Below are 17,533 nucleotides of genomic sequence, written 5' to 3' on the forward strand. Positions count from 1 at the left end.
TTATTTTTTAGGGGAACGGCCACAGGGGAACCCTGCACTGCCTGCTTCTTCCCCTTCCCACCTCTAACTGTTACCCAGCTACCTCTGTTCTCCGGCGTTACTATGTCCCTGTAGCTTCTATCAATCACCCTCTCAGCCTCTCGAATAATCCTCAGTTCATCCAACTCCAGTTCCAGTTCCCTACGTCGTTCGGTGAGGATCAGGATCTGACTGCATTTCCTGCAGACGAAGTCGGCAGGAGTATCGGTGGTCACCCCTACCTCAAACATCCTGCAGGAGGAACATTTCACCGCCTGCGCTGCCATGACTGTACACTTTCTCCAAAAACAAGAACACTGAGTCAATAACACTGAGTCACTTACCTGTGGACTTTAAAGTTAGGTTAGAGGAGGAGGGTGGGAGGGAGGCCCTACGGAAGTAGGACCTGGGGTCTAGAACACACCCACTCAAATACTAATCACTTACCTTCCCGCCCAGCTATGCGCTCCAACCTCACTTCCGCTGCTCCCACTCAAATGACCGTTGGTGATTAAAGGGTGAGTATTTATACTCACAGTTCTCCTTCCCGGCTGCCCCTCTGCTTGCCGTCACTTCCTCTGCTGCTCCCGCTCTTTTTGTGAAGAGAGAATAAAAAACACCGCTGCCCGCTACAGGTAAGTAATTTTGAAACAAACTGTTTATTCCAGGGAAAAAAGATTGTTGCTGATTCTTTGAATCTATGAACTTGAAGTTGTGAAGTTTACATTGTGTCAGTACCTTGTTTAATTGCACACCACCATTCACAGCTGAATGTGGCAGGACTGAGCTGAGTTCAGGTTGGTGGTTGTTTCCCTAAACTTGCAGTTTGATATGTAAATAATCCAGTGTCATAGCTTCACCACATTGACATCTAATTTCTAGGTATGGCTGGTGCAGTTCATAAGATGCCTTCCTTCACTCATGACTTTACAAATTGTGGTCGAATATAATTCTACTGAAACTGATGTCCCAGAGTGTCATGTAGATGCCCACTTTTGAGTTTCCAGTTCAGTTTGAAATTTTTTTCATTATCCATAAGATGTGCGTATTGCTGGCTCAGCCTTTATTACCATCCCTCATTGCCCTTGAACTGAGTGGCTTGCTGGATCTTTTTTCAGAGGGTAGTGAAAAGTCATCCACATTGATTTGGATCTGGAGTACCACTAGACCAGATCAGGTCAGGATAAAAAATTCCTTTCATTAATATTAATAATTCAGGCATTTCTTTGACAACATTTCACAGTTGTTACATGGTTGCTATTAGATCAGCTTTTTGTCCCAGCTTATGGTAAATCACATTTCACCATCTGCCTTGGAAATGAAGCCCAGATTCCCAAAAAAATTAGCTTGGGATTCTGCATTACTAGTTCATAAGAAATAGGAGGAGGAGTTGGTTTATCTGGCCCGTTGAGCTTGATCTGCCATTCAAGAAGATCATGGCTGATCATTTCATGGCTGACTAAGCTCTGCTCTACAACCTACTGACCATAGCTGTTAATTCCTCTACTGTTCAGAAATCTGTCTTTGCCTTAAAAGTATACAATGAGGCAACCTCAACTGCTTCACTGGGCAGGGAATTCCACAGATTCACCACCCTTTGGGTGAAGAAGCATCTCCTCAACTCGATCCAAAATCTGCTCCTCCTTATTTTGAGGGTATGCCCCGTAGTTCTAGTTCACCCGCCAGTGGAAACAGCATCTGTGCTTCTATCTTATCTATTCCCTTCATAACTTTATATCTTTCTATCAGCTCCCTCTCCGTTCTTCTAAATTCCAATGAGTATAGTGCCTGTCTACTGAATCTCTCTTCATAAGTCAACCCTCTCGATTGTGGAATGAACCTAGTGAACCACCTCTGGACTCCCTCCAGTACTGTATATCCCCTTCAAGTAAGGAGATGAAAACTGATGCATTACCACTATGCCGCCAACTTCCTTTTTATCCCATATATAAATTGGTAGTGCCACACACACCATTGGACGGTATTCTCCGTGTGAAGGAATTTCTACTGATAGTCAGTACGACCAATATAGTCATAGACATGAGACAGGTTGACATGTTGGTTTTCTCACCACCTGCTGCTAAACTAATCTCCATTATATCCTTTACGGCTGAGCTGGTTCTTGAATCTGTTCTGTCGGCTGCAGGGCCACTCTTCAACCCCTCACAACCAATATACCTCAAAACTAAACCTACACTTCTAGTACTTTAGTTAATTTAAATCTGGTCTAAGAGGTCTGTTGGCTCATGTCAGCATGGGCACTGATGAGAAAACACTGGAATGGATATGAGTTGTTTGATCAGAACGCCTTTCCTCTTTTTCTTTTTCAATTTGTGATGGTTGTTTAGACCTTGGCATACTTCTATCCGAATGTTCTTAGTATAGTCAACACTAATGCAAAGATTCCGTTTAATGATCTAACTGGGAAATCATTTACTTATTTTGTGTGAACTAACTTCACAATCAGTTATCAAAATAAAATATTACAACTATTTGATTTCTTTTCATAGTCTATGATATCCCAAAGAGAACAAATGACATCAAGATATTCTATGCAAATCTGAAAAAAGTGACACTCTCTGTTACTGGAAGCTCTACAACTGAAATCACTTCAGAAGCTTTGGATTCATTTTCATCATCTCATAGTATGAGTGTTGAATCAGAAAGGTATTTATAAGTATTATTTTACAAATTTAAATTTGATTTTAATGTATGAGTTTCATTATTTATGAAACTGAAATTCTAATCATTCATAATGAGTTAAAAGTTGAACTCAAAGATCAATGATTAACTTGAATGGCAGAACAGACTCGAGGGATTGTATGATTTAGTCGTCTTATTCTGAGGGAAATAACTTTTTGATTTATGTTTGAATATACTTAAATGTTTTATCTAGAAAGTATGTTGAATTTTTTTATTTAGAAGAAACAGATGGCAAGTTTAAGGAAAAAACCTTAGAATAACATTTGTCTAATAACATTTGTAGCGTACTCGGAAGCGCAGAAAGGAATCCATCAAATACATCATTAGATGTTCTTCCAGTGAGAGGTCCACATGGTTCTCCATTATCTTTGAATGCTTCTAATCAAATGTTGAAGGAGTCACCTAAACAAAAATTGTCATGGAGTATTCGGCCTGAATATTTAATTCTTACTGTGCCATCAGCTGGTGAGTAGCATTGCATTGCAATTTCTATTATGTTGATGTAGGAAATGAGAAGAACTAGATATGTTCGGACATGCTTTCCTCTAGATAAATTGCGAATGGAAAAGCACCATAAAACTCCTTGACAAAAGCAAAATACTGCAAATATTTGTACTCTTAGACAAGCAGAAAACAGATGAAACACCTGATATGCTGATTTTCTTTATCCATCCTTTTCTGCTCCACTTGGAGTGTTAACTAAAATATCACTTCACTTTAAATTGTCAGTGGGAACTGATGTGGTTGACTTGTGCCACAGACTGATGTTTGTAGGAGCATGGACAGAATCTAGCAAATCAGTAAGATAACTCCCCATGCAAGGTGAAGCCACAACAGAGCCACCCATATATGTCTGCTACTGGGAGTGGCTATCGGGTGTTAGCAGTGAAAGCTTTGGAATTTGATTTTCATGATCATGATTGGTAATGTTCTAATTTTGTTTGCACGATTTATAGATGGATCAGCGCAAACTGGACGTGTACAGATTATAAATCATTCCCCTAGGTCTTTGCCTTTTGAGATGTCTTGGCCAGCGCACTCCTTAACAGTAACACCCCAACATGGAGTTGTTGATCCAGAGTATGTATAAACTTGTATTAATAGTTTATGATTCTTTCAATTGGGTATACTTAAATTGTTACTTTGTGATTCAGAACTGAATTCATATGGCTTTCATTTTAACTTCACTAACCTTTGAATTTTTAATTAATAACTATAAATGAAATAGAATTAGGATTTATTGTCATGTGTACTCAAGTAGAGAGATACAGGAGTACAGTGAAATGTTTATAATGTAGCTGTTCACGGTGCCATTTTAGGGTGCAAGGTACTGAGATGCAGAATCTTTGGTTAAAAGTATAAAAATAAAGAAATAAGCATAAAAGTTCAACATGATAGCCTGTTCTGCTATAATGCAATAGTTCTGTACTTGTGCAATCCCGTGTTATAGGAAAATCACATAATAGCAGCACCATTAAAATTAATGGGGTCAGAATTGCATTATAACCAACACATGCATTAAACGTTTGCACTTCAGAAACCGTGTCCCCAATTTGCCTATCGCGTTATGGTGAATTCAGATTAATGAAATGCACGTTATAGCAGAATAACCTGTATAGTATTTTAGCCATGGGCCTGCAGTCACTCCATGCTGGGCTTTACCATAAGGGCTCAATTTCCACACTGCTGTCTCTCAACTGATCACCATATTTTCTCTCGTGCTCTCACTCATGCTCCCCCGAACACACTCATGCACACTGCACACTAGGCTTGACACCTGCATTGTTGCACTGCTGTCTCACTGCTGACTGCCATCCCCCCCCCCCCCCCCCCCCGCCCTGCATTGGGCTCCATCTCTCAATCTCATTGCTATCTTGCTGCTGACTGCCATCCGTACTCAATAACCACCTTGCCACAGCCCAGCAGAGTGTCACTCTGGTGCTGCTCTGGGCCCCAGCCGCTAAAACCCCTGCTCTCGGCCCCCAACTGATGCTATCTGTGCTGCTGCCTCCATCACTGAGCTCCCTCCAGAAGGTAAGGAGAGAAAAAGAATTAGTTTTCAGATTTGCATAGAATATCTTGATGTCATTTGTTCTCTTTGGGATGTCATAGACTATGAAAAGAAATCAAATAGTTGTAATATTTTATTTTGATAACTGATTGTGAAGTTAGTTCACACAAAATAAGTCAATGATTTCCAAGTTAGATCATTAAACGGAATGATCTACTTGACCAGAACCACTTAACCAGAAGACCCGACCCTCCCTGAACGTTGTCACTGCCTGGAAAGATCTAATTAAAAGTTGCTGGCTGTCCTAAAACTGGCTAAAATATCCATTTGTTAATTCCTTGCCAACGTGCCACCTAGCTTTCTCCCAAACCATTGTTCACAAAGGGGAGCTGTGAGGATGGGGTAACCCAAGTGTGTTAATGAAGTGGCATTTCCTTTCTTAAAAAGCTGAGCATGTACAGTTTTTTATAGTGTAATATGAATGGAGACGTTGCTCCTAATTTACAAATTGTACTAAAATGAAGACAGACTATTCGAAAGTGCTTAACCACACATAATCCGTTGTCCTTCTACTGATAAAGAGCTTGAATTTTCACTGGAAGTCCTTGCATTTAAGATACTGAACAATATGCCCTTTTCTTTGGTTATTTCAATTGCTTATAAAAAAACTCTTGCCATTATATGGGTAAGGGGGCAATGTATTTAAAACATTACTTTTGATGCTGTTTAGATGGTGTCATAATACAGGAAAGAAAGGGGTCATCTGGCCCATTGCATTTATATTAGCTGTCTTAAAAAAAAAAGCCATCCAGTTATTTCTGTTCTTCCTCACCAGATGTAAACTTCTGCATTTTGTTTTCCATTTCCCCTTTTAAAAGTGCTGTTGGATCTATTTTTACATTGATTCATAATGAATTTTTTTCCTTAGTTCTGGAAGCTAAAACTTTTGGAGAGAAGCAGCCAGTTGAACGGAGATTGTAGCATAAAATCAGTATTCTAAGAGGTGATGTATTTGATCTGCTGTAGGAGCAGGGTACAGTCCTTTTGGAAGGTTATGAATTCAGTAGGCATGTTTTCAGGACAAGAGGCAGTTAGAGTTTTTTAGAGCTGCCTTTTGAGGGAAGTGGAGGTAAGATCTTTGAGCAAGGAATTCGTTTTTTAAAACTTTGTGCTCAGTGGTCACTTTTAATCCACTTGTTAGGGTGAGTTGCTGAGAAATTTGTAAGAACGATCTCAACTCTACCTACTATTTAAACTGTAGTTGCAGGTATGCTTCGCTGGTAATTCTGTTAAGTCATCCATCTCACTTAATTCTGTCCATTGGCGTAGAGAATGGAGATTGAAGATTATTTGCTGCTTTTTAACATTAAAATTTATTCTGTTTTTTAAAAGTTGTGGAACCTTGTAACTATATTCTCCAAGTAAATACTGGATCATAACAATATTTTGGGATTCCTTCTGCAACCAGAACCAAGTTTGGGACTCTGATCTGTTGCAAGATGTGCCTTTTTAAGAAACATTTTGTCCTATCATGACTTTTGAAAGCAAGTGTTTTAAACTTGAAGTTGCACGGTCTGCTCTGAACCCTGACGTGAAATTGCCGTTGTTGGACTGGGGTGGACAAAATTAAAGTCACGACGCCAGGCGTTGTGATTTTTAACTTTGCTCTGATCCCATCAATGTAGCTAGCTTGTTTATTTTTAAAAAGTCGATGATAAAAGCAGCATGAAAGGGTGGGGTCAAGCTCCCACAGTGCTGGGATTTTAGTTTAACTTTCAGTAGCTGTTCAGATTTGGAAGCTGTGAGACATCTCTTCACACTACAGCAAAACACTTGTTCTCTCTAGAATTTTCTCCTGATGTTCTTTCCTCCTGGATTGGAGAAATGTTGCGTGTGAGACAGTCTATTTTGCTGAATTTGCCTTTTTCCAAGGGTGTGTTTATGGGATGTTACTGTATTAGAACAGTTGCTGTTTAGTAGTTAACAGAATAATAGATTATTTCAGTTTTCCAGCAGTGTTATTCAAATTCTTAGTTCTTTTGTTTGTCTTTTAACTATAGTGAAAGAATAAAGTGTATTTTGCTTCAAGCCTGGTAATCAGGCTAATTAAATTGCATCCAGAATACAACAACTTACACTTGTCTTTTAAAAATAAGAAATGTTCTTGGGGTTTCGGCTATCATCTTAATATATTTTTGAGGGGGATTTGGTCTGGCCCATATCTGATTCTAGATCTGATAGGTGCTATCTAAATTCTAACCAGTTGTTGCATTATGTTGTCCCTGAACTAAACTCAGTTGTTTTTACTGTGATGAGCAGCATCTATCCATCCTCCTTAGCACAAGGCTGGTCAGTTCATCTTCACTTCCTGCTTTGTGTAGTTTTGTTCTGAACAATGTTTTCAATAGGTGTTGCCTTTTCTAAGGGTAGTTAGGATGAACTTATTTGTATTATCCTCCTATTTAATCAGTCTATTGTATCTCGTCCAGTGCCATTTTGTCTGCATTGAGAGATTTCAGCAGCTACTGACTTTTTTTTTGCTTACAAGGAAAGTTTCTTGAATATTGTTAATTAACAATATGTTCACTTCAACTTGGAATAAATATTTAATTTTTACAGTGTAGTTCAGAATTATCTATAATGCTTTTGGAAGAATGTTGGAGAAATACAAGGCTACTAAAGACTCCTACATAGTGTCCAACTCCTAAAACACAGATGCATTCAGACTGTCTGTTGACAAATTATTTACTTAGATAAGAGTACTCAATGATGCTTAAAATTTGAAGACTGAGCAGAGGCGTATCAGTGGTAATTGGTTGTTTGATATTGCTTCTTGTATTTAAATAGCACCGCTATCACTGTAAATACAGAATTTATAAACTTCTTATTTTGCTAGCTATAATGGAAAATGATGTTTGTCTTTATTTTAATCAGGAGCCATTTATTAATTCTTGTGAGTCCAAATCCTTCTCTCATTGCTAAGCCTTCTGCTGTACCATGGAGTGGTAAGATCTATGTGCAATGTGACAACATACAGCAGGTAAGAAATATATAATTTAGTTTGCAGTTATTCGGCTTTTTTTATTTTGGATTAATTTTACAGGAAATACTTTATCCTGAAGAATCATTTTTGCTCAGGTTAAGGTTCCTTCCCAAATAGGTTGACCAGTAGAGAAACAGTCTCGAGTACGACTCAAATCCATTAATTAATTGCATGCAATAGATTTTAAACTTTCTTTTTACCTCTACTTTGTGTCGCAGCGAATAAAATTGGAAACAGGTACACAATCCTTTATTCAAAATCCTTGGGGTTGGTGGTTTTTCGGATTTCTGAATTTTTCAGATTTCGGAACAAATGACGTTTTCACAGTGAAATAAAAATTACCTAACAGCAGAACATGCGTTTGAAATAGTACAAGCGCTGAGACACAATTGATGCCTGCCAGTGCTGGACCATGCAGCCATGTTACATGGTTTGAATGGGTATGGAGTTGGATCTACTGTTTGCATGCCAAAATGACGCCCCACACTCCACGAAAAAGATTTTGGAGCCTTCCAGAATTTGGAATTTCAGATAAAGAATTGTGTGCCTGTACAAGAATTCTTCAGTAAAATAACTAATTGGTGAGTTCAGGTAAACTAAAATTTTCTTGCAACTAGGAGCATTTTGTTTCAAAAATAAAGCAGTTAAATATTGGTGTGCTTGCAGTCTTAATTCTGAACTCTATACCTTCAGTGTGCATTCTGCCATCTCTTCCAATCTAAACCATTGATTTGAGGTAGAATTAGGTTTATGGTTAAATAAAAAAAGAGATTGCTGCTATTATTCTAAGTTTCTGGCCTCATTTGTTCCTTCAGATTGCTTTTTTTCCTTGCCCTACCTTAACCGATCTGCAACCGAAGCAACATTTATTGGCAATTTTCTTAACCTGGGATTCAGTCACAACTTCACCCAGCACTATTAACACATGCTACCCTTACAATATCGTGTATTAGGTTCCCCTTGTGTTATCAACTCTTTTTATAGCAACTTCTAGTGCAAGTTAATTAGAAAAGACAGACAAAAGCCAGTCCGAGAACGAAGTAATTCTGAAGAATTAAACCACATTTATTTCAATGCTGAATCCATGTCATGTTTGTCATTTTACATAAATAATTTGGATGAAAATATAGCAAGCATTGTTATAAAGTTTGCAGGTGACACCAAGATTAGTGATATTGTGGACAGTGAAGGTTATCCAGAATTACCAAGAGATCTTGATCAATTGGGTCATTGGGTTGAAGAGTGGCAAATGGATTTTAATTTGATTAATTGCAAGGTATTACATTTTGGTAAAACAAACCAAGACAACACTTGTACAATTAAAAGGTAAGGCCTTGAGCAGTGTTGTAGAACAGAGACACCTATGTGTTCAGGAACATAACTCTTTGAAGTCTACATCACACAATGATTAATGAGACATTTAGTATGCTTGCCTTTATTGTTCAGACCTTTGAATATAGGAATTGGGACATTATGTTGAGGTTGTACAGGACATTGGTGAGGAGGCAGTGAGGACTGAAGATCAGAGTTGTGTAGTGCTGGAAAAGCACAGTCGGTCAGGCAGTATGCGAGGAGCAGGAGAATCGATGTTTTCGGGCATACAGGAATTAGTGAGGCCTTTTCTGGAATACTCTGTCTAGTTCTATTCGTCCAGTTATAGGTAGGATATTATAAATTGGAGAGGGTCCAGTATGTTACCAGGAATGCAGGGTTTGAGTTGAATGGATAGGCTCTGACTTTTTTTCACTTCAAAGTAGGAGGTTGTGAGGTGACTTGGAGGTTTATAAAATCATGAACAGCATAAATTAGGTGAATGGTAAGTTCTTCTTCCTAGAGTTGGGGATATCGCAACTAGGGGACATACTTTTAAGGTGAGAAGAGAAAGATTTAAAGACATGAGGGGGTAATTTCTTTGACACAAAGTAGTTTGTGTGTGGGATGAACTTCCAGTGGAATTGGTGGTGGTTACAGTTAAACACTTAAAAGACATTTGGATAAGTACATGATTGAGATATTTGGAGGGATATGGGCCAAATGCAAGCAGGTGGGTCTAGTTTGAGACTATGGTCAGCATAGACTGATTGGACCGAAGGGTCTGTTTCTGGGCTTTATGACTCTGACTCTGCAACAGTTCAGAATTCTCATCCTTGGTTGTCAGTGTAATACTTTGTGCATTAAAGATTGTCCAGCTAATGTTCAGTTGTACAATCGCATCTAATGTTAATTAAAGCTTTGAAAGCACAGGCTGGTTGGGTACTGTCAGTACTTCATTTGTTGCACACTTTCACAGTACTACTATGCAGTTACTTAGAGCATGCTGCCATCAAGCCAAAAAAGATGTTCTATCAAACAAATGAACAATATGGTATATAAATTTCAATGTCAGTGTAATACCAAGTATATTGGACATGCAAAAAATTACATTGGCTATCATTTTGGGATTGTCACTTGGGCTTGTGGTGTGGTATGCTTACACCTTCTGGAAACTGCATGTATTAATACACAGGGTTCTGTTCTTTTCAGATAGTCAGTCAGAACATTTATTCGCACTGCATCTGTTTCAAGTCAACAAATGGGTGACAGCTGTTTTGGTCAGGGCATTGTGCTGACCAATAAAATTCCGTTTAAAATTCAGACAAAGCCTAGTTGTTAACTATCCTTTGGCATTAATAGATGCATTCACAACTTCACACCTCTACCAATCAGTGCACTAGACAATCCATCAACACTCTGGCATTGGATCTTTTATCCCCCTTCAGTTTGCCACCTTAGTGAAATGTGCTGATGTGTGCAAGATGAAAAGCTTCAATAAAAATCTAACTTTTTTTTTCAGTAAGACTCCAATCATAAAGAATTTGATAACCCCAAAAAGCCAACATCACCATACGATTATGAGTGGTATGAGTCTGCCTGTGATGATATCCAGTACTTTTTTGTTTGTTTAATAGGCAATAAATGTCCTCATGGAATGGCTATATGTTACTTTGTCTCTCTCTCTCAAAAAACAGACAAACAACAAACTTTGCTCAGTTTTGAAATGCAGAAATCATTGTAGGAGGAGTTACCACATTCATAATCAATACTAAATTGCATTAATCATTCTTCAAATGAGTTAATAGAAACCAGATTTTTTTATTTATTATCGCATTATCTGCTATACCTTAGCCATTGCATAGTGATAATACATTTTCTGTTTCTTTAGTTAATTAAAGTACAAATCCGTGAAGATGTTATAATGGATACTTCCGCATCTGTATTAAGCCCATCTGCTGTGCTAGATACGGAACTTTGGACACCTAACCTTAATTTAGCAAAACCTCTATTAAAATCTCCCCCTACCAAACTGAAGATAAAGAACAGAACTGTGCACTTTCCCTTAACAACAGCTGGGTCTACCTCAGGTAAAAAATCAACTATATGTATGCTGCTGTTGTTGATTTTATGTGCGGTTCCAAATAAGCTACCAACTAACACCAGAAGATCTTTTGTATAGAATCATAGTATTGGTTATTAATCATGTGGTGCAGAGGTTGCGATGCCCTTAGCGTCAGTGTAGACCTGATGGGCTGAATGGCCTCTGTGCAGTAGGGATTCTATGATTCTAGCTCACTTTTTGACTTCATTCTAATGAATTTATATCTTAAATGACCTGTAGAATAATCTTCTCTTTAACACTTGTGCAACCATCCTCCTCTATCTGAATCTCTCTGGCTTCTAAACAGTCAAAACATCTCCTGAGCTTTGATGGCTTATAAACTTCTAACGACAGTATAGCTGCTCTTATTGACTATTTCCCCTGTATTAGTCTGCTTCTGTGTATAATTTGCCAGTTGTGACAGTGATGAATTACAGTTTAATGTGCAGTGCATCACCTTGTTAAAAGAAAACTGAGATTGGGATGCTTGTTTGTTTCATCTCAAATGGATTAGGGCATTTCTTTATATATTATTCACCTTTCCTACTGAATCAGACAGCATCCTATTGGAGAAAAACCAGGAAAATGCTAGTATGCTGTTGTTGGAGAAATTGAGGTCTGCCGATGCTGGAGATCAGAGCTGAAAATGTGTTGCTGGAAAAGCGCAGCAGGTCAGGCAGCATCCAGGGAACAGGAGAATCGACGTTTTGGGCATAAGCCCTTCTTCAGGAATGGAAGAAGAAGGGCTTATGCCCGAAATGTCGATTCTCCTGTTCCCTGGATGCTGCCTGACCTGCTGCGCTTTTCCAGCAACACATTTTCAGCTCAGTATACTGTTGTTCACAACCTCATCACATGGGTGCACTTAGAATAAATTAAATATTCTCTGAAGTATAGTTACTATTGTAATGTGGGAAGTGCAACTGCCATTTATGTGGAATAAGCTCCCACTGTGCAATGGGAGATGTCTCCAGATCACCTGTTTTTGGCATTGGTTGAAAGAAATGTCAGCCAGGGAAGTAAGTGTGCTCCCCTGTTAATGTTTGAATCATGGCACTGGTTACTTTGTCCTAGTGAGAGGAGAGGTTGGGGCTCCCAATAAGCATCACTTCTGAATAACAATTCCTTAAAGAGAGCATCTCACCTCTCCAGCACTGAACTATAATGGCAGCCTCAATTTAATGTTCAAGTCCGCAATGGGGTTTGAACCAGCCTCTTCCCCATGTAGTGTAAGCAGAGTGGATCATGAAGAGGGCTGCTCAGTTGTGAAGAAAGCTGCTGAAACGCACTTCTTTTGCTATTCCAAGAGTGAAACGGTTGAGTCAAACTCTGCTGCAATGTATCCGTTTGAAGTTAGGCACTCTCTGATCTCTCAATCCTGTCCTATTGCTGATTGCTGCAGGAATTGTGTGGGACATGGATGTAGGTTTGTTTGCTGAGCTGGAAGGTTCATTTCCAGACGTTTCGTTAACCTATTAGGTAACCTCTTCAGTGGGGCTCAGGCGAAGCAATGCTGAAAATTTCTGCTTTCTATTTATATGTTTGAGTTTCTTTGGGTTGGTGATGTTATTTCCTGTGGTGAAGTGCGTCTGTCTGTTAGTTAGTTAAAAAATACCTTGCAAGGACTGTAACAAACACTACATTGGACAAACAGGCAGAAAACTAGCCACCAGGATACATGAACACCAACTAGCCAGAAAAAGACATGACCCTCGCACTAGTATCCTCACATACAGATGAGGAAGGACATCACTTTGACTGGGACAACACATTCATCCCAGGACAAGCCAAACAAAGACGTGCACGAGAATTCCTAGAAGCATGGCATTCCAACTGGAACTCTCACTAGTATCCTCACATACAGAAGATGGCATTCCAACAGGAACTCTATCAACAAACACATCGAGTAAGACCCCATCAACCTCCCCCTGAGAAAAGGAACAGGAAATGATTTCACAGGAAATAACATCACCACAGGAAATGACATCACCAAGCCAAAGAAACCCAAACATATAAATAGAAAGCAGAAATTTTCAGCATTGCTTCTCCTGAGGCCCACTGAATATGTTACCTAGCAGGGTAACGAAACATCTGGAACTGAACTTCCTGCTTAGTGAGCAAACCTACATCCAAAGCCTCAATCTGAGCTACAAATCTTCTCAAAACTCACTGTGTGAGACATCTTAACATGAGTGCTGTTGCACATTAGCAGACAGTCCTTGGCAGAAAGTAGACCTAGATTCAGTGGCAAGGAACACCCAATGACTGGGGATCTCTGTACCACTGCAGTCGTCATCTGTCACTGCACCTATTGTCGTCATATAAGTATATTTTGCCTAGATTGTTTTGTGGGCTTATTTTGAATTGTGTTTTGTCTGGTTCTTCCACTCTGACCTTTACTGTTACGGGTAGTCCTGCCAGGACTCAAGAACCCTGACTGCTCTCAGGATCAACAGAGTATTCAAGACTTTTTACCAAAGGAAAGTGGTAATCTGTGGAAAGGAATCTAAATTGTAGGAGGGATGTGATTGCAGAGGAAATTTGCTAGAATGTTGCATGAACTGGAGAGTTCCATTTATGAAGAAAGATTGGATAGACTGGGCTTTTCTTAGAGCAGAGGAGATTGAGAAGGGACATGATTGAGATGTATGAATTGAGGGGCATAGTCAGTAGACAGGAAGAGACTTTACTACTTTTGGAGAGATCAATGACCAGGGCCCAAAGATTTAAGGTAAAGGAGAGGCTTGACCTAGAGGGTGGTGGAAGGATGAAAGAGGCAGCAGTACTCGGAACATTTAATAAGTATTTGGATGTGCACTTGTGATACCAAAGCATTGGCTATGGGCCAAGTGCTGGAAAATGAGATTAGAGTATCTTGGTGGTTGTTTCTGACTGACACAGACTCGCTAGACTGAAGGGCCTTTTTTCTGTGCTGTTGACTGCTTACTCTAAATCACTTTTAGAAGAACAGCAAGTCCCTGAAGTAGTTGATTTGCCCCAATCGTTGCTAACTTAAGAGGGAGAAGGGTGCCTAGAAGCAAGTTAGTTTAGATAGAAGCAGGTTGATGCAGAGGAGAGGTCTTTAACAGCAGATGTACTCTTTTAAGCTGTTCATGCAGGGTTAGAGAAAACATTGTTTTGAAGAAAGCCTTGCAGTTCTGACTCTGGAGTTGTCAGAGAAAGACGTCCTACCAAGATATTGGAGCCACGCAGTTATAGAACCCATGTTGAGTACTAATTGAGCTCAGTGGACTTGTTTAATGGTCTCAGGAAGAGACATTAACTATATGAAATAGCATTTGTTGAATGCAGAAACTTGCAGTACTCACTGAACAAGCAGCTTTAGCACAAAGACAGAGCAGACCCTTCACTGAGGTTGGGGCAAAACATTTTAATCTTTCTGATACATGATGATGCCATATCAAATAGTTCTTAGTTTTTTTTTCTTTTGTGTAATAACCTTCTGTCCTTTTACCACAAGTATATTGGTAGTCTCTTGTGAATATGTTCAAGTGGCTGACCACCTCCGTAAACAAAAAGAAAAATGACACTCACTTAAAGCTAGATCTCACTCCAGAATCTGTTCCATATTATTAGGATCATAACAAATGCTAAATTTTGTTTAGAAATAATATCGTTTTTTTGTTAATATAAACACAGAATCATTGTTGGAAATTGAAAATGGTGGGGAAGATACTGTGCAGTGGTTTTTATCCTCGTTTGCACCTCCATATGTAAAGGTGAGTGGCATAATCACAGCTTCTCAGACATATAAACTGTAAGAAGGCTTTGCTTATTTTCTTAACTATTTATGATCAGTGGGACAAATATCTTCATGAACAAAATTTTAGTTATAATTGTCTTCCTTATTGTTGATAAAACTTGAGGGATTTTAAAGAACAATGTTTATTCACCTTGAATGCCAGTCAGTGTAAATCTTGAATCACATGCTCAGTTGTCCATGAGTATAAAACTAGCTTTTCAACTACATCCTAATTTACTGTTGATCAATGCTATCAGTTGTAAATTTCTTTGAGTTTTTCCACCAAGGCCAAAAGACGTAAATGGCAGTCTTTCATCAGTGATTCCTACTTGATTGCAGTGCAGGACAACTTGACAGCACACAATCTATGGGGAAGTGTGGCAGTTGCTGGATTTTTGAATGTAACTGGACCTCTGCAGACTCCAAAATCTGCAGTCTGGTTCATTGCCATTGCAATCACCTAATTTGGGCAGCAGCTTTTCACTTTATATTACACTGATTTTTCCAATGTAGAATTTGAAATACAAGCTTAGACTGCTTGCTTATGCTCCTGCTTACAAACATCAACTGAGATCAATTGACTCTAGACCAATGAGAAACTTGGGACCTTGTTTTTCTGACTTAGTGTTGCATTATGTATTGTACTGACCCACCAAGTCATTGCATCTAATTGCCAGATATAGGGTTGAACTTAACAGCCACAGAAGGAGTTCCGTTCACTGTCTGGGAAAAAAAAATTCATACACCCCTTACCTGGCCACTTTCAGGAGCTCCAATCAGATTAAATCACAGACAGGTACTTAGTAACTATTGTTGTAGCCCCCATGGCTTTGAAAAATCAAGATCTGTCTCAAAGCACTGTTGATCAATCCAGTGCCTGGAAAGTGACCACTTATGACATGTCAGGAGGTCCAGAAGGGCAATATGTGCAGCCTGTCAGGCAAGCATTGGTTTGGAAGAGGATGTTGGTTTGTCAGGCAGGTTGTTTCTGCCTATGTTGCCATGGGCACAGTGCCTTTCCTGCAATACACAGCCAGTCTTCAGCTAGGCTTACCATAAGGGGAGATATCATTTGAGGACTTCAGTTCTTGGTGAGAAGCTGTCCTTACCCTCCCTTCCCCTGATTTAATACAGGGGAGTGATCTTGAGGTTGAGTTGGGGAGTCAGGAGGGTGGTTCTGCTTGCACCTTCTTGCTAAATTAAACATCAGCTCAGACTCCACCCCCTTACTTCCCACCCAATTCCTGGGATGTTAAATTTATGGCTCAAGGTACAATACTGTTGAATGGCACTCAAGTACAACTTTACCTGTACTCATGGGTATTGCTGCATTTGTTTTACAAAAAGAACAAATCTGTCTACCTTTTTAAAAGCTATTGTTAAGCTTAAGGGAACATGAAAATACACTTTAGTGAATGATTGCTACCAGTAGTGTTGCCATGCATCATGCTGTAATTGTTTTGTTGCACAACATTGAATGTATATTTTTTTGCCAAATGAGTGCCTGATGATAAATTTGTAAAACTTAAATATTTTTTATATCCAACAGTGGGTGGATGAGAGCGGAGACATTTACAGAGCAACCTACACCGTTTTTAGGTGCTCTAGATTGTCTGGAACACTGCAAGGACTCAGTAAAGAGAAGGTACAATCCAATACAAGAACCAAAAATACAATCTTTTTAATGATGCCTGTATTTGGTAGTGTGCTGTATTACAGTAGGCAAACTTAATATGCCTTCTCTTTTTACTTCTTTCTCCCTCTTATTTTGTCACCACAAGGAAGTCTGTTATTGGAGCATGAGTGGCAGCCCACAGATTTCAGTCTGCAGACAGTTTTTTAGAAAAGGGAGATGTCTAAGCTACCATAATTCCCATAAATGTCCAAATCAGGAGCAGGGAGTAGGCCGTTCATACCCTCAAACCTGTTTTCCTATTTAATAAAGTCATGATTGATCTAATTTAACCTCAATTTAGCATTCCTGATAATCCTGAATTTTTTTTTGTAAACAAGGGGATGAAAAGGTTAACTATCTCTGCCTCAAAAATATTCAAAAACTGTGCTTCTAATATCTTGAGCAAGAGTTTCAAAGATTCATGAACCTCAAAAAAAAAATTCACTTCATTTGTGTTTCACATGGATAGCTATTGATTTTTCTTTTTAAAAACAGTAACCCTCCCCAGTTTGAGATTCTCCCCAAAAGAAAACACCTCGCCGCATCTCCCCTGTCAAGACCCCTCTGGGATGTTCTGTTTCAATCAGATTGCATGTTGTAAAGGAGATGTGTGAGGAAAGTTTTTTTTTAAACAAAGGATGGTAAGTGCCTAGAATGTGCTGTTAGGGGAGATAGTAGAAACAGGTGCAATAGTAATGTTTAAGAGGCATTTAGACAAGCAGGGAATAAAGGAATACAGATCATTTTCAGAGAACTGGGATTAATTTAGAATGGCATCATGATCGCGCAGACAGGTTGGCTGAAGGACCTGTTCTGTGCTGTACTGTTCTCTATTCTTAGAACAGCGTGGGTTCAATTGCATCATGATTAATGATGGGTGAGGTCCTGGAGGATTGAAGGGGAGC

At 39.1% G+C, this 17,533-nt stretch overlaps 1 protein-coding gene across 6 annotated transcripts in view; it reads left to right on the forward strand.

Moving 5' to 3' along the window:
- The window catches only part of cep192 (centrosomal protein 192), a 192,995-nt gene that overhangs the window by 151,886 nt on the left and 23,576 nt on the right, over positions 1 to 17,533 (forward strand). For all 6 annotated transcript variants that reach the window (XM_043687705.1, XM_043687704.1, XM_043687702.1 and 3 more), the window contains exons 36-42: positions 2,529 to 2,685; positions 3,005 to 3,186; positions 3,678 to 3,801; positions 7,667 to 7,772; positions 10,978 to 11,176; positions 14,851 to 14,930; positions 16,503 to 16,598. In XM_043687705.1, coding sequence (XP_043543640.1) covers positions 2,529 to 2,685; positions 3,005 to 3,186; positions 3,678 to 3,801; positions 7,667 to 7,772; positions 10,978 to 11,176; positions 14,851 to 14,930; positions 16,503 to 16,598 — 944 coding nt within the window. The remainder of the gene's footprint in view (positions 1 to 2,528; positions 2,686 to 3,004; positions 3,187 to 3,677; positions 3,802 to 7,666; positions 7,773 to 10,977; positions 11,177 to 14,850; positions 14,931 to 16,502; positions 16,599 to 17,533) is intronic.

Source organism: Chiloscyllium plagiosum, chromosome 4, assembly GCF_004010195.1.
Source record: "Chiloscyllium plagiosum isolate BGI_BamShark_2017 chromosome 4, ASM401019v2, whole genome shotgun sequence".
Taxonomy (NCBI): Eukaryota; Metazoa; Chordata; class Chondrichthyes; order Orectolobiformes; family Hemiscylliidae; genus Chiloscyllium; species Chiloscyllium plagiosum.